Source organism: Xenopus tropicalis, chromosome 4 (assembly GCF_000004195.4).
Source record: "Xenopus tropicalis strain Nigerian chromosome 4, UCB_Xtro_10.0, whole genome shotgun sequence".
Taxonomy (NCBI): Eukaryota; Metazoa; Chordata; class Amphibia; order Anura; family Pipidae; genus Xenopus; species Xenopus tropicalis.
Genome location: NC_030680.2, coordinates 125,825,918 through 125,853,496, shown reverse-complemented (window position 1 = coordinate 125,853,496; position 27,579 = coordinate 125,825,918). Strand labels below are relative to the sequence as shown.

At 44.6% G+C, this 27,579-nt stretch overlaps 3 protein-coding genes across 3 annotated transcripts in view; 2 read left to right on the top strand and 1 right to left on the bottom strand.

Moving 5' to 3' along the window:
- Window positions 1-3,415: 3,415 nt before the first annotated feature.
- Window positions 3,416-8,824, top strand: gpx1 (glutathione peroxidase 1). Its single transcript, NM_001015740.3, is given in 2 exon segments — window positions 3,416-3,662; window positions 7,940-8,824. Coding segments are annotated over 2 exon segments (588 nt in total). The 5' UTR covers window positions 3,416-3,428; the 3' UTR covers window positions 8,294-8,824.
- A 4,577-nt stretch (window positions 8,825-13,401) lies between these two features.
- LOC116410455 lies at window positions 13,402-18,809 on the top strand. The gene is made up of 4 exons (XM_031901110.1): window positions 13,402-13,535; window positions 14,361-14,622; window positions 16,738-16,826; window positions 18,186-18,809. Exons 2-4 carry the CDS (start codon window positions 14,366-14,368, stop codon window positions 18,443-18,445), a joined length of 606 nt encoding a protein of 201 aa, XP_031756970.1. The 5' UTR covers window positions 13,402-13,535; window positions 14,361-14,365; the 3' UTR covers window positions 18,446-18,809.
- Window positions 18,810-22,491: 3,682 nt separating this feature from the next.
- The window catches only part of usp4 (ubiquitin specific peptidase 4), a 28,669-nt gene continuing 23,581 nt past the window's right edge, over window positions 22,492-27,579 (bottom strand). The window contains exons 20-22 of the mRNA XM_002936469.4: window positions 26,987-27,090; window positions 26,229-26,317; window positions 22,492-26,123 (exon numbers count right to left, since the gene is read on the bottom strand). Coding sequence (XP_002936515.1) covers window positions 25,980-26,123; window positions 26,229-26,317; window positions 26,987-27,090 — 337 coding nt within the window. The 3' untranslated portion in view covers window positions 22,492-25,979. The remainder of the gene's footprint in view (window positions 26,124-26,228; window positions 26,318-26,986; window positions 27,091-27,579) is intronic.

Here is a 27,579-nt window from a genome sequence, read left to right as displayed (position 1 = left end):
AAGGTGCATCAACAGAGTATTAGTTTAGGCCAGGGGTGTCAAACTCAATCACATAAAGGGGCTGAAATCTTAAACACAGGCTAAGTCGCGGGCCAAATTTTTTAATATACTTAGTAAGATACTAAGGGGTATATTTATCACAATGTGTAAAAAGTGGAGTAAGACATTACCGGTGATGTTGCTCATAGCAGCCAATAGATGCTTTGCTACGGTTGAAATCTGATTACTGATTGGATGCCTTGGGCAACATTACTGGTAATGCTTCACTCCACTTTTTACACAGCATGATAAATATACCCCTTAGTCTTAGTTACTATGTGAGGAAAATGGAAATTGATCAGGCTGGATGGTCACACACACTCACCAAGGGCCACATAAAACAGCCAGGGGGGCCGGATTTGGCCCCCGGTTCTTGTACACTAAATCCCAGAACCAGCTCCCACCATATCCCAGTAGTTCAAAATATTCCATCCAATCATTCCCAATTGCTCTAAGTTCCCTCTTTCCTCCTGTTTGTGACCTGGGGCATGATGGGGGGTAATAGTGCCAATAGTGCCCTTCCTCCAATATTTACTGCTACAGGTATAGGACCCATTATCCAGAATGCTCGGGACCAAGGGTATTCCGGATAAGGGGTCTTTCCGTAATTTGGATCTCAATACCTTAAGTCTACTAAAAAATCAATAAAACATTAATTAAACCCAATAGGATTGTTTTGCATCCAATAAGGATTATTTATATTTTAGTTGGAATCAATTACAAGGTTCTGTTTTATTTTTACATAGAAAAAGGAAATCAGCTTTAAAATTCTGAATTATTTGATTAAAATGAAGTCTATGGGAGACGGGCATTCCGTAATTCGGAGCTTTCTGGATAACAGGTTTCCGGATAAGGGGTCCAATACCTGTATAATGGAATTACCACTCTGTCAATAAGACTTTTGGGGATTTTATATTCTACAAGAAATGCAGGTACCATTGGGTACCCTTGGACCAAATTAAGGGACTGGACTGATTGGTTACTGACTGCTAACAGCTTAGAGAACTGAAAGCAGGAAGTAGTGTTCTGGCCATTATGTTAGACACCTGCCCGCTCCAGCCTTTATAGATAACATGTATGCCTAACTAACAATTGAGATTTATCCAGCAACTTCCACCAGCACCTCTTTTCAACAAATGTCATATTTTATACTAGGAAGAGATCTTCACTCTTTAGGGCTCTGGCACACGGGGGAGATTAGTCGCCCGCGATTAACTCCCTGTTCGCGGGCGACTAATCTCCCCGAGTTGCCTACCCCTGCCATCCCACCGGCGAACATGTAAGTCGCCGGCGGGATGGCAGACGCGGTGGCGCGATTTTGCGCAAATCGCCCCGCCGCGTCTGCCATCCCGCCGGCGACTTACATGTTCGCCGGTGGGATGGCAGGGGTAGGCAACTCGGGGAGATTAGTCGCCCGCGAACAGGGAGTTTTATCGCGGGCGACTAATCTCCCCCGTGTGCCAGAGCCCTTAGTTCTGCAGAAAGCCATAAATAGCATTTAACCTGTTAAACTTTGTAACAACTAAAAGCCATGATATTGTTCTCAGTTTATGTGTTACCTATAAATGTATGCCTTGTATCTATAAATGTATGCCCTGTAGCCCAATATCAACTAACACAGGAGCTCACTTATATAAACTATAGCAAGAATTCTGAAATATATATACAATTAGTAATGGTACCAGTACGGTAAGAAGTGTGGGAAACATACAGGAGGGATGAAGTACAAATGTAAGTCTGTGTGTCTGAAACAAATTGGCCAGATCAATTGCACTTCATGCATATTTTAGATATTGTGTAATTAGCCTTTGGAGATCTAATAATCTTCTTTGTTCTAAACAGCTGAGCCCAGAATGAGTCGGCACTTTGGAACTGGCAATTGCAAGATAGCATGACTGAGCTTTCTCCCAGCAGGAAATTAGCTCGGGGAGGTTGTTAGTTTCTATTTTTATTGTTACTTGTAATTACTTATCTTTCTATTAAGGTCCTCTCCTCCACTATCTCATTTAAACCACTGCCTGGTTGCTCAGGTACATTGGCCCCTAGCAACCATGCAGCTGCTTAAATCCCAACCTTGAGAGATGCAGAACAGTAGAAGAAGCAAACCCCCACAGTCACAGGGTGGGGCCCCAGGCGGCTTGTGCTTGCTGCAGACAGATGTACTGTACATGTCAAGGGGGGCGGGGAGTTACATAAAATACTCAAGGGGGGAATCTTATAATCAACGGGGGACTCATATAAACAAGGGCGACAGTCCCGCAATCATCTGGCCGTTGTTAAACTACAACTCTCAACCCCTTTTTTTAAAAAAAATACTCCTTTTATATAGATGAAATGGCGGGATCAGACGCAAATGTGCTATACCCTCATACTGTACTACCTAAGGAAAACAATATAGCTACTCCTACATATAAAATACAAATATAGAGAGAAGGCAGACAGTTATAAGTGAGTTCTAACTATGTATCAGCTTTGCCCCCCATACACAGGTGCCCCCCCATACACAGTAGCCCCCCATACACAGTAGCCCCCCCCATACACAGGTGCCCCCCATACACAGTAGCCCCCCATACACAGTAGCCCCCCCCATACACAGGTGCCCCCCATACACAGGTGCCCCCCCATACACAGGTGCCCCCCCCATACACAGTAGCCCCCCCCATACACAGGTGCCCCCCATACACAGGTGCCCCCCCATACACAGGTGCCCCCCCCATACACAGTAGCCCCCCCCATACACAGTAGCCCCCCCCATACACAGGTGCCCCCCATACACAGGTGCCCCCCCATACACAGGTGCCCCCCCATACACAGTAGCCCCCCATACACAGTAGCCCCCCCCATACACAGGTGCCCCCCATACACAGGTGCCCCCCCCATACACAGTAGCCTCCTATACACAGTAGCCCCCCCATACACAGAGCCTCCATGTATGCTGCTGCTTCTTCTTCTGCAGCGGCTCCTCTCTATATGCGGCTCCTTGTTCGGCGGAGCCAGGCCCTTTTATAAGGTTGCGCCTGTGCGTCCCGCTGAAAGTATGAATTCCGGCCCTTTCTGCATTCCGCCCAAGGTCTGTGCGCAGCCACCTCTATACCCATATACTGGCGCACTAGGGGTTATTAGGAATAACCAGTAAATGGGCGAGATTACAGTTATACCTACAACACAAACGTTGTTCAATTAATCACATCAACACACCGGCGGTGCGGGGAACATTTCATCTGATTATATTAGCGCCTCCCTCTAACCCCGCTCAGGTAATTCCGACCAGCTCTCCCCACACAGTCCCAAACTTCCGTCCCCCCCTCCCCGCCTGTGAGTGGGCACACCCAGCAGTAGCTCCGCCCAGTCCGAGTGCCTATTATAAGACTCCCTGCCCGGCCCTAGCCATGCGTTTAGCTATGGTATCCCGCACGGTGTATGAGTTCTCTGCTCGGCTCCTCTCCGCTGGGGAGAACACGGCTCTGTCCCAGTACAAGGGCAGAGTGCTTCTCATCGAGAATGTGGCGTCTCTCTGAGGCACAACCATCCGGGATTATACCCAGATGAGCCGGCTGCAGAGCATGTATGGCCCCCGCGGGCTGCAGGTTCTCGCCTTCCCCTGTAACCAGTTCGGACACCAGGTATGTATACCTCCCAACCTTCCCGCTTTCAGGCACTTCCCGCTGTCCCGGATTCACTGTTAGATGTCCCGCTTTTCAGCTTTGCCATTTAATTGATTGCTGTGCCTGCTCTGCTCTGGGGAATAAAGCCCCGCCCCCTTAACTCTTCAATCTCCCCTGCTACACTCAAGCTCACAGCCTTACCTTGATGTTTAATTTTTGTGACAGGCAAGGGTTAACTATGGGCTTTGGCTGCATTCCTCTCCTGCTCAGTGGGTCAGGGGCTAAGGGTGCCTCTGGCTTTTATCAGGCAGAAGAGGCTGCTGTGTTTATTTGTGTGCTGGGCAGTTTCACCTTCCCACCCCTAACATGTATCTCTCACTCCTGGGAATCTCTGGCAGAGCACAGCATGCAGGGGAAGAGGTATCACTCATTCATAAAATATAGCAGACATTTTAAAGGGGCCCTTATAAGTCTGGGAACCTTAGGCCTTGTTAATATGGCAAGAAATCATACCGCCCAACTGTCCTGTTTTCGGTGGGACAGTCCCGGTTTTGGTAGCGCATCCCGCTGTCCCGGATAGTTCCTTGAACGTCTCGCATTTCCGTAATGGAACTATCCCTGACAGCGGGATGCGCTGGCTGTAGTCAGGTGTTCCTCTTCTGCAGCGGCTCCTCTCTATATGCGGCTCCTTGTTCGGCGGAGCCAGGGCCTTTTATAAGGTTGCGCCCGTGCGTGTGACGTCAATACGCAAGGGCGCAACCTTATAAAAGGCCCTGGCTCTGCCATACAACCTTATAAAAGGGCCTGGGGGGGGGCAGGGGAGGCTGGGGGGCAGCGGGTTTATGGCAGGGGCAGCGGGTTTGGGGCAGGGGAGGCGGGGGGCAGCAGGTTTATGGCAGGGGCAGCGGGTTTGGGGCAGGGGAGGCTGGGGGCAGCAGGTTTATGGCAGGGGCAGCGGGTTTGGGGCAGGGGAGGCTGGGGGGCAGCGGGTTTATGGCAGGGGCAGCGGGTTTGGGGCAGGGGAGGCTGGGGGCAGCAGGTTTATGGCAGGGGCAGCAGGTTTGGGGCAGGGGAGGCTGGGGGGCAGCGGGTTTGGGGCAGGGGAGGCTGGGGGGCAGCTGGTTTGGGGCAGGGGGGGCAGGGGAGGCTGGGGGGCAGCAGGTTTATGGCTGGGGCAGGGGAGACTGGGGGGCAGCGGGTTTGGGGCAGGGGAGGCTGGGGGGCAGCTGGTTTGGGGCAGGGGGGGCAGGGGAGGCTGGGGGGCAGCATGTTTATGGCAGGGGCAGAAGGTTTATGGCTGGGGCAGGGGAGACTGGGGGGCAGCGGGTTTATGCCAATCCACATTCACCAGCACACCCTGGCCTTTCCACTCTGTTCCACCTGGTGCACAGTATTTAGAGAGACGTTGGCACTCTCCACCACGATCCAAATAGCACAAAATTCCGGCACAACAGGATTTGTTTAAGCGGGATAAACCCCTGACGAAGGGGCGTGCCCCCGAAACGTTACATGATTTGCTTCTATTAAAATCAGCAGGGTTTATCCCGCTTAAACAAATCCTGTTGTGCCGGTATTTTGAGCTATTTGGGCAGCGGGTTTGAGGCTGGGGGGCAGCGGGTTTATGGCAGGGGAGACTGGCGGGGCAGCGGGTTTGGGGCAGGGGAGACTGGGGGGCAGTAGGTTTATGGCGGGGCAGAGGGTTTGGGGCAGGGGAGGCTGGGGGACAGTGGGTTTGGGGCAGGGGAGGCTGGGGGGCAGTGGGTTTATGGCAGGAGAGGCAGGGGCAGAGGGTTTGGGGAAGGGGAGGCTGGGGGACAGCGGGTTTGGGGCAGGGGAGGCTGGGGGGCAGTGGGTTTGGGGCTGGGGGGCAGGGGAGGCTGGGGGGCAGCGGGTTTATGGTAGGAGAGGCCAGGGCAGCGGGTTTGGGGCAGGGGAGCCTGGGGGGCAGCGGGTTTATGGCAGGAAAGGCTGGGGCAGCGGGTTTTTTGCTGGACCAGCAGGTTTATGGCAGGAGAGGCAGGGGCAGCGGGTTTATGGCAGGGGAGGCTGGGGGGCAGCAGGTTTATGGCAGGGGAGGCTGGGGGGCAGCAGGTTTATGGCAGGTGAGGCAGGGGCAGCGGGTTTATGGCAGGAGAGGCAGGGGCAGGGCTTTATGGCAGGTGAGGCAGGGGCAGCGGGTTTATGGCAGGTGAGGCAGGGGCAGCGGGTTTATGGCAGGAGAGGCAGGGGCAGGGCTTTATGGCAGGTGAGGCAGGGGCAGCGGCTTTATGGCAGGTGAGGCAGGGGCAGCGGCTTTATGGCAGGTGAGGCAGGGGCAGCGGCTTTATGGCAGGGGCAGCGGGTTTATGGCAGGAGAGGCAGGGGCAGCAGGTTTATGGCAGGAGAGGCAGGGGCAGCAGGTTTATGGCAGGAGAGGCAGGGGCAGCAGGTTTATGGCAGGGGAGAGGTGTATTCTCTGTTGTTGTATTTCAGCCTGAAGGCACCCAGGCAACACTGGAATTAAAGGAGAAGAAAAATTAAAAATCAGTGGTGCCAAAAGTTAGGTGTCCCACCCTAATGACTGTAATTGCTTACCTTTTTACCCCGGGCTTGTTCCGTTTTCTCCTGGCGGCAGCCCCAGGCCGGGGGCCCTAGGCAACCCAGTCTGCAACCTGCGCTTTCGCCCCCCCCCCTGGTGTTTTGGCTATGGTTCATTGCCCCCACTGCGTAATGACAACGGAGCACAGGCTAGGGGAGGCAAGAGGCTCCTGCCTGGTGCCCCCCAATTGTTGCGCCCTAGGCAGCTGCCCCTTCTGCCTACCCCTAGTTCCGGTCCTGCTTCAGAATCCCGGGGCCGGTGCGTGCGCGGCTGAGGGAAAGCTGCCTTTCTTGTTTTGCTTTTCACACTACTGCGATGCTCAAGTGGTATGAAAAACAAAAAAGGAAGAGGATCACTGCCTGGTGCTCCTGTTAGGAGAAAATGGAACCAGACGGTAAGCGATTACAATCAAATATCAGGCACCCCCAAGTGATTATTTTTTTTATTTTTTTAACTCCTACTCCTCTAATAACCACTGGCAGGCCAATTTCATTAATGCAAGTCTCAACTGTACAAACTGGTTTGGGCACTTTTCCTCTGGCAAAAAAATCTGTGTGTGTGCCATGAGCGTTAGGGTGATGTGGGGTTTGTTGCCTGCAGGATTGGAAACCTGGCAAGTGCCAAAGGGGGCTGATCCTCCGCCTGCAGAGAAACACAGGCCAAGAATGGGCCCCTCCGCATCAGCCTCCTGTCTTACCCACATCCGGACCATTGTGTAGGCCCAGGTGCAGGCACACATGGCGGATATCTGCTCTCATTTCTTCATTATCTGCCGTGTGTGCCTGCAGCTGGGCAACACTGGTTTTTGGTTCAGGCAAAAAAAGAAGGCTGATGCCAGCGGAGGGACTGAACTGTTCTTATACCACAAGGCAGCCCCCTGGAAAAGTGGGGAGATGAGAGATCAAACACAAATATCGAATGAGGCTGGAGACAAATTGCACATTTTCCCACAGCTATCGGAGAAGCACCAAGACCACCCACCCCTTTCTGACTAATGCAAACTGTCATTGTTATTTTGCATGGCTGCAGTCACATGAGCATGTATCGGCTGAGATGCTGGCTTAAAAGAGAACTTAAACACACAGGATATACATTTTACAGTGTGATCACAGCCCTTTAACAGGGAAGATCCGTGCCTCTGCTAATGTCTCCAGTAGCTCCCAATCTTTTCTCTTGATTTACAGATTCGGGTGATTATGAATTTGAATATTACTAATTTGAAGGGTTAAAGTGCCGAGCATGATGAAACATTTTCAACCTTTGTGTTTGGGACAAAGTCACTTGATCTTAAGGATTCTGTTCTGCCGAATCCTGCTGAAAAAGGCAGAATCCTGAATCCGGTGCATCCCTATAAGGAACTAGTGCATTCTGCATCAGAACTGATTAAAAATCAGCCCTGTAGCATCCGTTTATATGGCAGACAATCCAAATTTTCAGCTTAACCATTTGTGTCGACCCCTTAGATTCTTGGCAGCTGCCCTGAGCACACTGAGCATGTGCAGTGTCACTGACTAGTCTAACAAAATCCAACATGGTGACAACTTGGAAGGCCTGGATCATTACTGTAATAGGGCTGTTAAACCTCTGGTACAGTAAGTTATATAAAATACTGCATTTGCACTTCATTGGGTCACTAGAACACTCCTCAGGCTTCACATAAACATAATATGTCCATAGTTGTGATGCAACTGCTTACTCCCTACGTTCCTCCCCACAGGAGAACAGTGGCAACCAAGAGATTCTGAACATTCTGAAGCATGTCCGTCCTGGGGGTGGCTTCGAACCCAACTTCCCCTTGTTTGAGAAGGTCGACGTGAATGGAGAAAAGGAGCACCCACTCTTTACTTTCCTGAAGGGGCAACTTCCGTATCCTAGCGATGACTCCATCTCCCTCATGCAGGATCCCAAGAGCATCATCTGGTCCCCTGTGCGTAGGAATGACATCGCCTGGAACTTCGAGAAGTTCCTGATCGCTAGGAATGGGGTCCCGTACAAGCGCTACGGGCGTCGATTCGAGACATTCAACATCCAGCAGGACATCGAGAAACTGCTGGATGAAACTTGTGAATAGTCGGTCTGCTCAGCAGTGCCCCGGGTTTCACTGTCCTTGTTTGTTCTTGCTGTAAAGTCAATGTATAGCCATTGCCCTGCCACTACTGAACTACAACTCTAGACACAATGGCCACACCATTCATTTCTGTGGGAGAAAGCTGTGTGGCCTTGTGCCAGATGCTTCCATAAGTTTCTAACAGTCCCACTGTTCCTTTAACATGTTAACTGATTTGGTCAAGCTGCATACAAGGACCCTGTATTCACTGGGCAGCACTGCTGCAAAAGCACTGACTTCTGTCAGGTTTCTATGTCCCATCCTAGTGAGCTTTGCTACCTGGCCCTCCCCAACCCCTCTTGGTTCCTAGTACTGGTTACTAACCCCTAGGCTATTACTTATGATGATCTGCCTTGAAACCTAGAGAGGCAGAACTGATGTACCCCTGTAAGTGCCTGAGGGTGGGTGCTGGGCAAGGGAGTCTGGAGATTGGATGGAGGGCCCATATGTTAAACTTGTTATAAGAAAATGTTTATTAAAAGTATTTTGACAGAACTTGCGTTGGTGTGGGCTTTTGTCCTGACAGGGTTAACTAGTAGGGTGGGAACAGTGTGCATTTGAACTGAAAATGTTTAGGGTGATGGACACCTAGTCGGCAGTTTATCCTCCCAGTTAGAATCTGTGTTTTGTCTTCGGGGATTGTGTATGTGGCACATAGGGGCTGTGACTTTAATAATAACATGAGATGCCCCTGATCGTTCCCTTCAAATGCTGGCCAATTCTGCTGTGAGGCGGGGTGACTCCTTAAATGCTTTGTGGCATATTAATGGAGTTCCCAACATGTATAACCTGAATCCATTTAGTTGTTTTGAACAAAAGCTGACTGGAAAATCAGTTCATGACGGGGCCACATATAGGCAGCTATGGGTGACTGATACCTGCCCATGTGTCAGCAGCTTTAGGCAAACTGTTGGCAATTTATGAAGTAAATGACAGTTCCTAATGTGCATGTAATTTACTGATTGGCACACTGGGCTGCAAGGGCACCGCCACATGAGCACCAACATCATGATCTATTTTATATTTAACTTCTAATGCATTGGCAGATGTTTAGTTATAGAAGTGTGTGTAAATAAAATTATATCACACTGTGTATACAACAGCTTTTGTGTAGAACTAGAGTGTAGTTTAGTTCCCATCAGATAAAGGCTATAGAGGATATAGAGGGAAGAGTTAAAAGGCAGGGCTCGGCTAACCGTAGGTATCACTTCACCTTACTGCTTGCCTACACACCCACACAGCTTCCTCCTCATCTGGGCTGGGCCATAGGGAATTTATTTGTCTATTTCTTACTCACTTCAGGAAATGGCGCCACGGAAATTCCACATGAAGGAGATAAATCATGTAACCAAGTGACAGTGTTACAATTGTAAATATTGCAGTCCCTTTGGCACCTGGACCAGCTAATACTGCTTATAGTTCATTCAGCACATCGTGACCCTTATTTAAATTACATGAACAACATGAAGTCACAGATGTGAGAACTGTAACCAATGGCAACAACTTGGATCTGGGCGCCAGTTCATGCTTCTCCATACAAGCAAATCCTAATGGCCAAGGACTATATACTGTCCATGGTCAATGGTATTTCTATCCATACACTGGCCCTGTGACTGAAAGCTCAATATGGCCCATTAGCTGAGCTCTGACAGTTACAGCATTATCCCCAAAATATGGATAAAAGAAATCCCTAAAAAGTAGCAAAAGGCACATTGCACTGCTTTCCAGCAGCCTAAAATAATTATTTATAAAGTTTGAATCCATGTGGATTTAATAGAGAGAGCCAGCAACTGTGATTCATTGTAGGTTGGACAAATACACTACTGTCAGGCAGCTGGCCAGTGTTCTTAAAGGGGAACTACACCAAAAAACTGTTTTATAATGACAGATTGTTTCCTATTTACATTCATTGGTTATTTCCACTTATTTGTAAATGAAATTGCTATTGAAAAAGCAGAATCAAAAAAGTAATTATTTGCTTGGGGGGCAGGTTTAGCCATGCCTAAGCAGCCGTTATCATCCTTCTGGGCTCTTATTGTGTTTATAATCCCATTACAAAAAGCTACGTGGGTGCAGCCAGTTGAACAGGGCATGCCAGGTAAAACTCCCTAGGTTTTATTAAGGTGGCCATACACAGGCAGATTTAAGCTGCCAATTAGACCTTTAGACTGATTCAGCAACTTACCTGCTAGAATATGGGGCCCCCTGACAGGCCTCCCCGACCCATATCTGTATTCTCCCATTGGATCAGGGACCGCCTCAGCTCATTGGTTCAGTCCTATACTCGTTGGAATACCTAGAGCCAGATGATTGAATTAGCCTTATATTGCCCACCCTAGATTGATTTGCCGACCTCGCCTTAATGTGTATGGCCATCTTTAGACTTTCATAGGTATTCCCCTGTACTAGGCATAATTCTGCTGGAAAATTTGAGGGTACAGTGGTACAAATAACATGGTACTAATGTGATATTTATTTCTTTTTATATTCTTGCCCTTGAGCAGAGCCATGGCAGTGCCTTGACCTTGTTAACTGGTGTAGGGTTGGGCCCCTGGAGATAAACATGAGAGGCTGAGTACAGCAGATGGCTGGGAGATACAGGCAAGGTCTGGAATATGTCATGTTTGTTTATACACTGGCTACAATCCAGCCAAGATGACTGTGCGATCCACTCAATGAACACTGTGCAGTTGCTCTGAGTCATGGTGCTGTAGGGCGGCCATTACAGGCCGCTGGGAGGGGTGTGTGGGCAGCCCCCAGACTTATCTGAGTTAAACACTTCTCCTGTCCCTGGGTAAAATTGGATAAAACTGCAAAAAAATGGGCTACTATAAATGTAGTCAATAATAAACTCAATGAAGGTGTGTTTACCCTTTACATACTGTAGAATTCCTTTCACATTGTGCAAGTTGCCCCCACTTTGGTTAATTGTGGCCCTCAATATGTTTTAGCTACTCAGTTCAGCCCTCTGTGGCTGCCGTAGGAAATTACTCCTTCTATTGCACTTATTTATAAAAAGGGAGGTGCTGGGACTCGCGTCCCGCTGTACATACCAACCAGTCATTTCTCTGAGCCCTTCATTAGGCCATGTTGCTACGTTCTGGAATGGCTTCATACTCCCAGGATTATTTAAAATCTTACAACTAAAAAAAAAATACAATTGTTGGTTCAAGAATAAAAGTTTAAATGGTAGAGTGAATTATTTGTTATGTAAACAGTGTCATTTAGAAATAAAAAGTACACACACTTATTAAAGGACAACTATACCTACAGAATGCATTGTTTATTCAATGGTCCATTCAGCAGAAACCTGGCTGCTGATTTTACAAAGATGTTTGTGAGCCCACCAATATATCATGCTTAATGCTGGGGATCAGTACTTTGCTGGGGATAGCAGAGTAGCACCATTTTCCTTTAATTCCTATCTTTGCTTGGCTTTGGGTGCATGTGTAGTGCTCTATGAGTACAGTGTTACTATCACAAAGTAATACACAGCACTTGGGCTGAGACCAAACCCATGCAAGGAACAACTGGCAGCAAAAAATGGCAGTGCCTTGCCCCTGAGCAAAGTACTGTGGGTGCAAAGGTTTGCAGTTTTGTTTACTTGTGGCTCGGCTGGCTAATATATTGGCAACCTCAGTGTTTGTGGTTTCGCCTTTAATAATGCTTTGGGTGTATAGTTTATTTGACTATTTCCAGTGAATGCCCAGCCCTAGTCACTTGGCTCAGGACCAACCCTGTGCTGCTGGAACGTTGACCTTCTATTCTACGGAGGGTGGTTAGAGCACACTATTCTTGCTTTACTTGACTTGTTCATGAGTCGGCCATAAGCATGGGTTATATATTAGGGTGCCACTATGCAGTGATCAGGGGCCAGTGTTAAGTTGTGGTTGAATGAAGGAGAGACCATCCATTGTGCTGTATGAGATTTCAGAATCCATACTCTGCCTGCTGGGAGTCCTATCTAAACCATCTCAGCAGAGGATGAGCACATAGAAGAGTGAGGGTTTGTGTGTCCATCTAATCCAAGACATGGCCGCCCAGAGCATGTGCAGGGAATCAGCAGAAAAGAAGATGGGGGGGCTACTGGGGCATCTTTGGAGGCACAGATCTTCCCTGCTAAAGGGCTGTGGTAGCCTTGGGCTGGTACAGAAACCCAACACATAATGGGTAGCTTAATTCTTTGTTGAGTGTAAAGGTGGCCATACACGAGCAGATCCGCTCGCTTGGCGATGTCGCCAAGCGAGCGGATCTTCCCCCAATATCCCCACCTACAGGTGGGCGATATCGGGGACCATTTAGGTAAAAAAAATAATAATACGATCGTTTGGCCCTGGGGCCAAACGATCGGATTATGTGGGCGGCAATGGGGCAGTCGGATCGGGGACCGCATCAACGAGCCGATGCGGTCCCCGATCCGACCAGATTTTCTAACCTGGCCGATTGAGATCTGGCCAATTTCAGGCCAGATATCGGTCGGCCAGGCCGCTCTGCTCTCCCCATACACGGGCCGATTAGCTGCCGAATCGGTCCAAGGGACCGATATCGGCAGCTATAGTCGGCCCGTGTATGGCCACCTTTAGTTTCCCTTTTTCCAACACACTTATTAAAGGACAACTGTACCTACAGAATACATACTTGATTGTTTATTCAATGGTCTATTTAGATAAAGCAGTGTTTTACATATAGGTTTTTCTATGATAAATATTTGTAGAGTTCTGCAATGTTCAGGAGATATAGTTTCCCTTAAACCCCAACTGTGGAGCTGATATGGCACAAATCCCCATCTGTATCCCTTCCATGAAATGTCTGCATCCCTCCTAATCTGCTTGCAAACATTTTCCATTCCAAATGTTTATTTGTGATGGGATTGGGGTAAGTGCAGTATTTATGGGTCAGGTTAGTGTTGTACATCACAAAACAGTAAACATGTCAAGTTTAGCAAAAAAAAAAAGAGTGCAAGCAGGGCTGCCATGTTAGTCTGACATATTGGCTTTGCCTACTGGACTGTAACCGTTGGCCACAAAGAGGAAGTACAACATCACCCCTAATTGGCCAACCCTGTTGCTATGGATACATGCACTGCATCCAGGCTTCAGCCAACCTTCCTATTAGATTATCTTATTCTTTATTGTAGGCTTGTTCTGGGAGAATAATAATCCTAATAACTTTCAGCTATAAGGCAACTCTCCAGGAGGATTTCAAGGTAATATCCAGTTTGATACTGAACTCGTGTGAGCCACAATCCAACATTTGTACTAACCTCCCTTCAACCATATTAGAGTCACTTGAGCAACAGGCATCACTAATCATACAGTCTTGTTTGCTTGTCCCAGGTAATGAAGCTGCTTTTATGTGATAACCCTTATATATATGTATATCTTTATTTATAAAGCGATACTTATGTACGCAGCACTGTACAGTAGAATACATTAATACAAACGGGGTTATTAAAATAATAGATAAATAAAAAAGAATAACAATAAATACAAATAAATACAAGATACAGTTGCAATAAGTTAAGAGTCAAAGACACAAGAGGATGGAGGTCCCTCCCCAGTAGAGCTTACAATCTATATACAGGTATAGGACCTATAATCTACAATGTTTAGGACCTGGGGGTTTCTGGATAAGGTGCTTATTTGGCAGTAGAAAATAAATTCTGTAAACAAAAGGATCATTATATAATCACACATACTTTTGTATTTACAAAATACATTTGGTCTAATAAAATGTATCTTTGAGTTCATTTTTCATTCGCAAAATCAATTTCAGAAATACAAAATTACCTTAGGGGCGCTGAATACGTTTTGTCTCTTTGGAAATCAATTTGTGTGGGCAAAATTCATTTTTATGATTATAGTATGATTTGTGCTGCCTTTTGCCTGGATAACATTATTTTAGTGAAATGTATTTTGTGGCCAAAATATGTGTGATACCAAAATATACCACAAATTTAGAGAATAAAATGTAAAATCATGTTTATGTGACTCCTGGATTTATACCTAACTGAGCGTGTTTATTTATGCAGGCGCCATGTCTGAGAAGCTGAGAAGGTGCAGAAAGGAATTTTCCGAAGCCATTAGTAGGGTGCTTGAAAACTCGGGGCTCCCATACTTCATCCATCTTCATGCTTACCACTATCCTGCTGGATATATGAAATCTGTGCCCACAAAGAGCATCGTTTGTGAAAATGTTGTTACTATGCCCTTTTGTGTTCAGCTCCATATGATCCCAGAGCACCCGTTCTCTCACCCACCCGAGGCAAAGCGTCCAGGACAACATTCACTTAGGTACTTCAGCCTGCAGTATTGTTTTCAGTTATGTCTGATGGGGTTATGTAATAAAAGGCACTAAATCTGCCCAGGAGCAGTAACCCATAGCAACAGATCAACGGGCAGTATTTATTGGTCACCTGCTTAAAAGCAAACATCTTATTGGTTGTTAGTAAGGGGTTACATATTGGGCTAGGATGTTATAGAATGTTTTATTCTGTTTCACCTTTTCAATTGGTCTTTATTTTTTATAGTTCACTGTCACTTTCCTACTTTCAGATGAAGGCAAAAAACATTTGGGTCAACGAGGCTGCAATTTTATTGTAATTGTTACATTTTCTTGCTTTATATTCGGGCCCTCTCATATTCAACTTCCAAAAGTCACTGCCTGATTGCTAGGGTAATTTGGGCCCTAGCAACTAGACAGCTGCTAAAATTCCAAACTGCAGAGCTGCTGAACAAACAGCTAAAACATGCAAAACACAAAAGAAAGGAAGGCCAGTTGGAAAGTGTCTCTGCATATCACAGTGTACATCATACTAAAAGTCATTTTAAACTAATGCTTTAATGCAATATTAAAAGGAAAAAGAGAGGCAGCCCCTACATTTTAACCCATGCTCTGTCAGTTGTGCTGCTTGGATTTAATGTGACGCTGCAGTCATACAGTCACATCTTTTAGAAGTTTTGTTTAGAACTGGGGTTCAGTTGCAAGAAAAAGCACAAAACAAAAAAAAAACCAAACAAACAAGGAATTAAAGAGGTTTTTGAGCCCTTTTATCCTTCAGTACTTCATCTTAGCCGTGTATATGGCCTCCCTTACATATAAGTCTTAGCTTTTATATTTTCACCTCCTTTTATTTCCAATATTGTGTGTGTGTGTATGTGCGTGTGTGTGTGTGTGTGTAGGTAGTTATTCCATACAGTGTCAGGGGTTGGGTGCAGCCTGCAGGGTTACTCTCCATATGTAACTTGCCCCATAGGGAGCACCTGGCCACAAATGCTCACTCACAGGCTGTTATTCACTCATCATGGAAAAGTCTCTCCTGAGCACATTTTGAATCACATTGTGGAACATTCTACAAACAAAGGGAAAATGTTTTTAACAGGCAGTCGGCAAATTGTTTTACCCGTGATGAATCAGCTAAATACAAGCAACCTCAGGGGCCCCACCACCTGCCCCAATCATGAGGTGCACCCATCAACGCAACCCCCCACCCCCCCAGTGCTCAGGGTTTCAGGTGGTGAGCAGGTTTGGGTCAGTGGTTTTTCCCAGGCCAGTCTGACACTGAACAAACCTCTGGACTGGTTGCCAGTTACATCAATCCCTAGTATCACTTGCTCATTGAATAGCAGGCCCGGACTGGCAAACTGTGGGTTCTGGCAAATGCCAGAGGGGCTGCTGTAAGGTGCCATAGACACTCACTATTTATTGGGCTGGGGGGCTGTTTGTGTTTGTATTTTTAATACAGTTCCAGACCTGCCGAATAGTCACTGTATTTCTATATACATATAGGCTTGCATGGATCAATAAGGTATTAACACAAAGGGGCCTATTAATCATTCATTATTTACGTCACAAAAAGTGTAAAAAGCTACAAATATATGGCACATTCTAAAAACTGTTTTTATCCTTTTACGATATATAAATATATATATATTTAAGTCAAAGGGAAAAATTAAGGTGACAATTAAATTCTTCCAGTAAAAACTGGAGATTTTTTTTATCACTGTTCTTAAACAGCATATCCAAGCAGCAGCTGCTTTTATGCCAAAAATATATACTTAGCTTGATAAATAGGCCATTTTAACACAGTGATGCCTAGTGCTGAGATGTTATGTGGTGTATTTGGTTGGTGCTCTTTACACAGCATGATTAGAAGGCCCCTGTCTTTTATGTTTTATGTTAAAATACATATTTATGCTGTACAGGGAGAATATTCTTAGAATGTTATAACGCTGTGAATTCATAAACCGACAGGGAGGTAGACCAGGGTGAAAGAATATGTACTTTGGGGAGGAATTTAATGATAAATGAGATTTTCTTCCTTGGAATTACTAAGATAAGTGAACTACATATTTGAATAAATAAATCCATATATTAAACACTGATTATATTTTATTATTTCAACACAGCCTGGATCTGGAACAAACCCCTCAATCTTCTATCAGTTCATTCACAGACTCACAAGAGGACATCACTGGGACCCTTCTGGAATTAATTGGTATGGGACACTGGGACAGCATGGGCAAATGACCAACCGTGGCTGACCAACCACTGCCACCCATCACCCACACCTACGGCCTGATTAGCTTTTTTTTTTTTTGCCCCTGCTTTTTCTTCTTCTCTGATATTTCTTATTATGATTACATTGCTCTCTCTCTTTTGGTCTTAAGCTTTCATCTTCTATCAAACTTTCCCCCCATCATCCATCTGTTAGTTTTCCTCCTTTATTTTACCCCACTAACATTTGCCATTCTCTCTTCAACCCAAAGCTGCAGTTCCCTCCTCTGGGATCTTATAAAAACAAAAGAATGTATCCTCTGTTGTAAAATCTGATGCCATTAGAAATGACCCCAGAGCTCCATGACTTCTACTAAGGCATCCGGTCTGCCTATTTTATGGCCATGGGATTCCATGGCAACTTCTATTGTCCCTGCAGTTGCATTAGGCAATAGATATTACTCCATACTACATACTGTGGCTACACTTTTTCCCCCACTGACTGAGACTGAATGAAGGGTGAGCCTGCAAACCTTACCATAAATAATTAGGGAGGTCCTAGGAGCCCACTGTTGCAGACGTCCCCAAACCGTAGGTTCTCTTAGCTTCCAGAGGGGCCCAAAGCACTGGGTGAGGGTTTAGCAGTTAGAGAGATATGTGGGGTAGACATTACTATGCTCCTCTAGATAGTCCTAAACATTGTGGTTACAACTAATATGCCCTCAGTGATTATGTAGCCCATAATGTTTGTTCTCAGGCAGACCTACTGACCCATGAGGAATGGGCCAAATGTTAATGAGAGTGAATGAAGGTGTGCTGAGTAAGGGTGCAGGATGTGGTACACGGGTCAAATGTAATGCTGACATAAGTAACCCAAACCAGGAAGTGCATTTCCTTGTATTAAGGTGATTCATGTGAGTATGTGCAATAGATACACCATAGGCCCAATTTGTGCTTACCAATTGGTATTGGCAGAAACCTCCCTGTGTGCCATTACTTTAACAACTTAACTGCCCCCGCCCCCCCCAGAACTTGTGGGCCCCAATGTAGCCAAAGGGTCTGTTTTGCCAGAGGGGCTGCAGTAAGATGCCATAGACTGTCACTATTTATTAATTTTTTAATTAAATTAGGAGCCCAGGACTAAAGAATTCCCCCACCCCATGGTGGCCATGGCTTTTTTAATAGAAGTATGGCTATGTAATCTCTGTTACTAGAGGCACTGAAGAAAATATCTGGTGTGCTGCAGCCCTAAGTGGTTACAGAGCTTCTTGAAAGCAATTTACAGCTCCCCACTAACGACAAATAAACATAAACAAATGTTTGGTCTGCACAGCATTACTTGTCAGTATTTATGTTGTAGAGAGCACCAACTACCGCGTGATGGCAAAAACTTATGAGACAGTGGAAAGTGAGGTTGATCTCAGCATATTGTATGGCTTGTGCCCAGGATCTCCTTCCTACGGTGCCACAATGCCACTGGTTAGTAAGAAGGCCGCAGCGGATGCCAGTGCAGTGCCAGCCCCTCTCACAGATGAAGAGGACTGTAGGATCATTGAGATGGTTCTGGACATGGAGGAAGATTATTGCTGTCAGACACAGACATGTGCTCATTTAACTTGAACCAGGAAAGCCCCTCAAACTCAGAGCCTGACCCAGTACCTTCCTCCCCCCCCCCCAGGCTGCAGGTTACACAAAATATTCCTGCAGATTTGTATTTCTATCAACAGGGCAGCTACTATGCAAGCATTCCCTTCTTAATAAGCAGATGGTTCAATTCATTGACATGAAAGTGGGAGTTAGGTCAGCCCTGCAAAATATATTGGTGCTTTATAAATAAATGTTAATAATAATAATAGGGCTGCCACCTGTCCGCTTTTGGCCATTCCCAGTTTGTAACGTATTCAGTATTTATTAATATGTTAACTTTATTTTTGTTCCATTGACTAATATAGAGTTTGAAATAAATCGTTGTGCCATACCTCCATACTGTATCCGGTGTAGTTTGTACGAGTGCATTCAGCTGGAACACACTGTCCTGGCACAAATAAGTGGAATGTCGATAGATCTATAGTGCCAAGGCAGACATAAAGGGCACTGTATCTATATAAACCCCAGAGGAACATTCTAAACATGAGCATAATAACCGCCGGCAACCAGCCCAGGCAGCACGGGGACCTTATCGCCCAGTAACTAGAAGTGCAAGGCTGTGTGGGCAAAGTACAACCCTCTGCCACTTGCACACCCTTTAACTGCTGTACGGAAGGAAACACAACTGTATTATCTTAATCTGAAAGGCAGGGACTGACTCCTAGTAATGTGAGGAGACCACCACATACATATGCAAATAAACACAAGGAATTCTGGGAACTAGTCCCAAAGAGCTCCATGAAAACTCCATTTACATGGCTTTATCCTATAGGTTTTTGAAGCAAATAATGCTGACAGACTCCGTAGCCAGAATAACAGCTGATCAGATTCCTGGACGGACTGGTTTCTCCCTTTTTGGGGCTCATAAGTTTCTGTTCAGCTTAGAGCTGGGGTGTGGATCCACAAATAAATCACGGGTTGAGGAGACTGTCTCATATATATACGAATAAACACAAGGAATTCTTGCAACTAGTCTTTAGACTATAGGATAAACCCATGTAAATAGGATTTTCTTGGAGCTCTTTGTGACTAGTTTCCAGAATTCCTTCTATCATATGCCATATAATTCAGCTATAATGTACCTCTGGGCCGTAGTTGTACAAATATTGTTGCAAGGCCCTAATTAATGAGCAATTTCTATATATCGGTAGAAGAGGTCAGCCTACAAAGTTTTGGGGCCCAAAGTAGAGTTTGCTGTGGGACATCTAGTTACGCCACTGCCTAGATACAGTATATATCATTTGGTTTGACTAATGGGAGGGATTACCTGTCTTATAATTCTTTTCTAACAGAAAATTAAAATGACATAATCCATATAAAACTCAGGCCAATCACAGGCTCTCTCTCTAATAAATATATAGCCAAACACTCACTCCACTCACCGCAACTACATCTCGCTCTAATTCACCAAGCTTTCTTTTCCTAGCCATAATGGCAAGGGGGTAACCACAGAGAAAGGCCAACCTTGTGACTACTGGGGCATCCAAGGGGTATAGGGGGAAGAGTGGGAGGCCCAAATGATGAGCGGTTTTGATATATGGAAAAAATAAATCATATTCCCAATGTTTAGGGAGCCCTAAAATGAATTTGATGAGAGGCCCAGTAATGCTGCTTGCTGGCCGCAGACTGGGTGGGAGATGGACAGCTGTTTGAATGTCCCGCCCTGAGGATTCCCAGCAATTTTGTATAGTTAATAAGAAGTTAATAAGTGGGCACTTTAGACATACTCTTACATAAAAGTATAAAAACAATTATTTGTAGTTGGAACACCCAATGTAACTGTGTGCCCTTCTATCTTTGTTTAGCTGTGTTGTGCATGATCCCTCTGGGCAGCAAAATTGTTACCACTGAAAAGGCCAAGGACATCCCAAAGGAAGATGGCACTCTGCAATATGCTACAGTGGAAAGTGCCAGAGCTATGTATATTTTATATATCATACAAACACATGTAGGGGCCATATGGCAGAAATTCATAGAACTGTAAAGTAGTGACTACTACACACCATTTAAAATATGTGTATTATACTGCCAGCAGTGTATGGACACACACCTATCCTATCATTCCAAAGCAGTGCTATTAATATGAATTTGAACCTCTTTGCTCTTAAACCGACTTTAATGTACATTAAAAGTTCCCTATAGGTCATGTTGATATGGCAGCCCCCTCATAGAGGTACATGGGGGATCAGATAGGGAATGTAAAAGCATCAGGGAAATACTTCTATGGCAAAAATTATAAATTGCATGCAAAGACAATGTTATGATAGATGAAAAAAAGGTTTAATTTCTGGTGTCAGTGTCTCTTTAAGATAAAGTTTAGCTTTCAATGAGTTAAAAGAAGGGTGTGCATAAACATCCAGTACAATATAAGCTAAAGGTGCACAGCCCGTTTTACTTTCTGGTGGTTTTCCCTCCCAATTGAGCTCTCCTGCACTGGCTCAACCTATGGATGCTGAACTACATCTTAAGGTGGTTTATGGTTGCAAATAACCATTCACCAAAGGGTACAATGGAGAGTAGATTCCATCACTAGGAGACTGGGCCCTAGAGAATGAAAGCAGATACCCCATCACATCAGCCAAAAAAACAATTTTACAAGTGTGGGGGGGAAAAAAAAAAAAAAAAAAAAAAAGCTAGAACCAGCCTATAATGGCCCTGCTACCAATTGATTTACCTTTAGCCATGCTCTGTCATAGCATGGGGGGGAATTCTAGATCCCTTTACAGGTTACCCCTGATGTGAGCGGCTGCTCTGACATATCTACTAGCCAGGTGGCCCTATTCTCCTTGGAGCATCTTGCCCGGCTCCAGCAGTGCTGCTGCTCAGGAAAGTTCAGGGGAACAGTGGATTTCTACAAAGATTCCCTAATAAGAGAATGGCCACAGACTCCTAGGTGATTTGTGGTGTAGACGGGCTACATTGCAGCCTCAAGTAGGGACGTTGTCCTGGGGTGAAGTCCATCTAAGACAGCAATCACAAAGTACCTAGCAATACTGGGATCCCATAGCAAAAGCAGCAGATGCCATGTATTTCCTTCGCTTTCAAGAGGGATCAGTGCAAGGTAATTGTAGAAGCACCATACTGACCATGGAGGCTGGAGCTGGCTGACGTAATTAAGCATACATGTGACACATCCCTGGGTCCTTCCTCTGTCAGCAGGTCCCATTCCTGTCTCAGGCACACTTAGAAGTGGAAGGTTGTACATAGGTTGGTCCTGTGGTCCTTGGTGTCACTGTTTTTTGTGGAGATTTTTGGCTAAGCAAATCTATAGGAGCAGAGTTTGGCTTCTAGAGTTCTGTCTCCTAATAGTATATTCTACACACCATTGATCCTGTGTCCCTCAAGGTACTGAAGATGATTTAAGCATCCCCACCCTTTGTTTTCTCTCAAACCTTAAAAGGAGAAGGTAAAAACCAAGTAAGCTTTATCAGAAAGGTCTATGGAAATACAGCCATAAGCACTCACAGAAATGCATACATTTCTTGCCTTCTTAAACTGAGGGAGCTTCTAGGGCTGTAGCGTTCTAGATGGCACTACAAAGGGCTAATCTAATGGCAGTAAAATGCCAAAATACCAGAATGTGGATTTAACTCCATTGGAAATCGCTCCTGCTAAATGTCTTTAATTTGGAAGTCAAATATTTCTGTAAGTAAAGAAAGTGAGCTTACGTTCTTCAGTGGTTTTTTTTGCTGCTTACAGATCTACATTTACTCCTATATCAGAAGGCTCTATAGGGAACAACCACAAGCCAAATGTATGTATTTTAGGAACTTGTTATTCCCGTTCTTAAACTTCCTTGTATAAGAATGTGGCCAATCACAGGGGCTGCAATGGAGCCACCTCAACAGTATACACATAAATATTTATATATATATATATATATATATATATATATATATATATATATATATATATTTTATTTTTAAAAAGGGCTTTTGATGCAGGTTAGGAAATCAGGTAGCATCAGCTTATGGTACCACAGGTTCACAGTAGCAAACAAAATAGTGCAGGACTCAATCCAAGCTGCCAACACCCATTTATTTCCTCTTTATATAATAAAGCCAGATGCTCAAAAAGTGCCAGCATTACAAATAGGTCTGAAATAAGAACAATTCTATAACCCCCAGCACCACAATGCAGTCTACTCATTGTACAGCTGATAATGACTTCTTCCAACACATGTCCTAACCTTCCAGCAATAATACAGAATCTGACATGCTGCATTACATGGCTATGAGTGACACTATGATCAGATGGCTGGCAGTCGGGTGCCCATCTCACTGCCAAACGATACTTTTGCCATAAATTAAAAATGTGACCTAAAGCTTAAATGGTTCTATGTGATGATCAAATCTTTATTATGGAAGAAGACTGAGAAGACTGTACCACTTTTATGCATTATACAAGTTGACCTTCTGGCAGGAGAGGGGTTAAAAGACCAAGAAATAGATAACTTAAATACTCATTTTTCCACATATATAGATTAAGAGAAAATATATATATATTTAAGTGAAACCAGTGCAGCACAGACTCATGTAATAGTGCAGTGACAGCCACCATGTGGCCAGACTTAATGGCAAAGGGCTGTAAGCTCTGCAATCTAAAATTTGTATAGCAGTGACCAATGTGACCAATGTGACGTGTGTGTGTGTGTGTGTGTGTGTGTGTGTGTTAAGCAATGTGTTACATGTGTGGAATTCCTTCAACAGGGGAGCCATTGCATATCAATGGCTTCCCAATGCATTCAACTGAAGGGCAAGTTAATATACAAATAAAGTGTATCAGGGAGACTGTGCTGTGCTATTGCACTTTGCTTTGGGTCATTTTTTTTGGTGATTTCTGAATGACAGCTCTAAAAAGCTTTCATTTAATCTATCTGGCAGCTAGGATGACTACCTTACCTTCACAAGCATTCCAGCAGCTTGGCTCATTCAACCTTGTACCCTAACAGCTCTTCAAATGAAAAAAGAAAAAAAAAAAAGTAATAACACCACAATATAACTAGCAGCAAAGCTGCTGTAGGTAACTTCAAGGGCCAAGGGAAAAGGCGTTCCAGTCACTAATACTGAGCTGCATTGATCAATCTGCCATTGACCTTGGTGAGAACTGATTCACAGACGTTATCTCCACTAAACAGAGGAACTTATTATCCTGTTTTGAAGGTATCATCATCAAGAAAATGGATTCATTAAAAACAAATGATGATACGTGTCACAGTGGCCTAGTGACCAGCAGATGTTTCTCCATTAGACCACTGTCACTAGCAGCTACTCTCTATGTGGGGGGTAAGAGCCCTTGGCAATTAAAGCTCTCCCCTTCATACAAGGATATGCAAACTGATCATGCACACACACAGCTGATCACCAGTCACAGACATTTCTTTGCAATTTCAATTCATTCTAGGGTGGCATGACAGTGGCAGACTAAATTAGGAGATCACACTAAGAAAACCCAACAGAGGTAGGACGTGCCGTTACACTGTTCCGGTGCCTTCTTGTAATATTACACAAGGATTTACCATCTACAAAGGATGATATAACTTTCATATCTCCAGAGGCCTCAATGGGCCTTAAAGGAGTGGGTGCAAAGAGAACTTTCCATTCTTTATACAGTATAAACCATATCAAGCATTCATAGAAAATCAATGTTAGCAGTAACAATGCATAGCCTCCCACACACAGCAGCCCTATGGAGAGTAACAAAGCCCCTCTGTACCCCTTTATAACCCTGGGGTATTGGGGTGGGAGAGTGATCACGTGTGTGTGACCAGGTTAACTACAGCATGGGCCGAACACCTAAGCAGATAGAGAAGCTGAAAGAACACGCAGCTGTCCTTGGTAACCGGTACATCAGGCCTATGTATTACCACCAACATAAGAAACCCATATAGTGCCAAAGCTTTAGTTGCCTTTTATAGCTTGCTACCTGTCATTTCCACAGCATCTTTTCAAGATCTGAACATGGCAGTGAATACCATCATAGCAATGAACCAATTACAATGCATGTCTGCTACTGAGTAGTAAATAATTGCAAGTGCACTTTGTAAGATCAGTTGCTCTAATGCAGCACCTTGTGCCACCCATCCATATCTGTTCCAATTAATTCATACCCTGTTATTGTGCTTAACCCTGTAAGGGCCACTCCACGCAGCAGTAGCTTCAGACTGACCCATATCCAGTTATAAGATATTTAGAAGCAGGTAGAATGCAAGAAAAGGCTGTAGTTTTGGGAAAAAGTGGAAATATTTTAGCATGTTATTTTGCGCAAAAGCAACGCACAATCCCCTTCAGAAAGCTACTTGTCTTCAGCATTATTCCCACCCATATGTTATTACCAGTACAGCAAAGACAGAAGTTTCATGGGACACAGTGTAAGAGCATTTGGCCCTGCCTCTGTTACGAATCCTACATGCCACCCTTTCTAAAAAATAAATATATTTTTTGCCACCCACACTTGGTTATTAGCTGCTGTATGTCGGAATACCCAACCTACTGATTATGGGTAAGGTTTCAAGGGACCCTTGTGTTTCCAGTTGTGCTGAACAACACCAGCTTAACCCATGTAAAACTCAGTGCTACCACGTGGCACACAGCAGGTACACAACTTAATGAGTCAGCTATTCAGGCATGAAAAACAATACAAACTATAAATTAAATTGTCTAAGTTTAAATGGGTGCTCTAAATTAACCCCTTTGCTGCCAGGAAGGTACACAGGTGATTTACGTATCTCTGCACCGAGTGACAGTGTATTGTAGGCAATCAGAGGAGGATAATGACAAAAGGAAGTAAAAAGGCTGCGTTAACACACTTGTCAGCAATCCACATTCAATTTGTGTATATGGCGCTTTAACCAATTGGGAGACTGTCCAGTTAAAATAAAGAGCAATAAATATAACCCGCCCGAAAGGGGGAAGAAACAAAGGTTACCCTGCTTTCTAAGCAGATACATTTCCATGAACAGATTTAACAATCTTGTGGCACCCTTCTTTAACACTTTCTTGCTGGAAGCAGTGATCCCACCTGCAGACTTACACAGGGCTTACCCAGTGGTACAGTACTCTGTATTACTTTGCAAAGGCGGCTGGTGTTTTTTTTCCTTTTCAAAGTACACATGGGGGAGGTAATGTAAAGTCAAGGGACTAACTGTATACTCCTTGCTGAGTAAAAATGACACCAAACCATATATGACCAATGACTCTTATACTGAATAGTTTTCTGTATGATTTGGCTTTCCATCCCACAACTGATGCTTTCACGGGTTGTTTTGAGAGGAACAACAGAGGTTTTCATTTAATAAATTCAGTTCCCCTTTTCCAAAAATAAAAATCCAGAGTGATTAAGTAGACATAGTTAATCCTGGTGTGTGGGACCCACATGTCGTGTTTCGTTCAAAGTATGTACATCTCAGAGCAGAAAGATGTAAAACAGATTAAGGTGACTTAGAAAGGTCTCAGTGTCTGCTGGATATTTGCCACCTTCTCAGCTGTCTACAGGAAGGATAAAACCACTACATGGTGTCCATAGAGTCACAATCTCCTCGCTCTTCCAAATCTTCCTCCGCTGCAGGACTGCTGATTGAGGCTGCAGGTGAGGAGTTTTTACAATCAATGTTATCCTGGCGCTGGTAAAAAAGAACGTAGGCTGCCTTCGTCTGTAGAAAAAAGAATAACATACATTAGCTGCAATAGGATTCCAGCACGGTGGCTTAGGCAACATTTTAAAAGAAGCCTTTGCTTCAGTGTTATGAGGTCCTTACCACAATCTGATCTTCAGAAGCTGGAGAGACGCTGCTATCATCAAAATAGTACCACTGGCCTTTATCCTGGTTCTTTGCATATGCTGTGTCTGTGTGGGCAAGAAACGAGGCTGTTGAATGGCACACTGGGATGCACAGACTTATTGTATAAAAGGAGGGATTGATGGAGAAAATACATAGAAACACTAAAAGGGTACCATTTTAGTGTGCTAAAAATATAAGCAGTTTACGGGATTGTCTTTTACAAGTTATTAATGGCTCGTGAATTATATATTTCACCAGTTCTCGTGTATAACTCTTCCAACACCCAACTGTATGTAGAAAAGACAAGGCCGGCTACTATTTATTTATGTGCTTGCACCTGCCCCTCCTGAGATGTCAGAGATGGGTGATAGGGCCAGATCGGTGTATAAAAATAAATGCAATGCTGTGGGCAGGGCAGAGTTTGAGTTGAAGGCAGGTTAGGGTTGCTTGGGTCAAACATTTTTGACCTGTGTATTAATACCTGCCTGGATCACATAATTTCATTGTAAATCGGGTCTTCTACAGAAAAAGAGTTGGACAGCAAAGGCCTACAGGATGTACTGTGAAATCTATAGCAGCCCTATTTTTTAAGCATCTATTTGTCCCCAGACAAGCATTATTGTAGCCAGGGACCCTAACCCCCATTGTAGGTAACAGTGGGATCCCTGTAGTTCTGCTTTTATTTCCAGGTGAAGGTTTCTGTAATAGCAAACCTTTAAACAGGTGTTACTTACAATGACCTCCTCCCATTCCTCCATAGTGGTTTGAAACTGCAACAAGATCATACACATAGGGACCTGCTTGTGGGTCACAGACAAAATCGGACATATTCAGATCCCTAAAAGAAAACGAAACACAGGAAAGAATGAATAGAAGTACAACTGATTTAGAATACATGGTTTCCTTGTGTAAAGTGCTGCATTAGACTTCACAATAACCAGTGTCAGCACTGGATCTATCTACACAATACAAACAAAGGGGCTGAGTGAGAAGGAAAATAACATGCCCCATCTAAAATAACACATAGCTGAGCAACTGCTGGCCTAGTAGCAAAAACCATTGTGTACAAGCCATTGTGAAATTTGAATTGTGAAATTTACAGAAAAACTCGGCATCTTGCTAAAAGGCTTATAGACATACCACCAACACAAACTTTTACATCCCAAAAATATATAATGTAAATTTTTAAAAAAATATATATATATATATATATATATATATGTTGTAACCTTGCTTTATGATGGACATAAGTATGGTCTTAGATTATGACCTGAGCAACTCTATAATGGAGAATAGGATCAGATCACCAAAAATCTTCATTATAGGC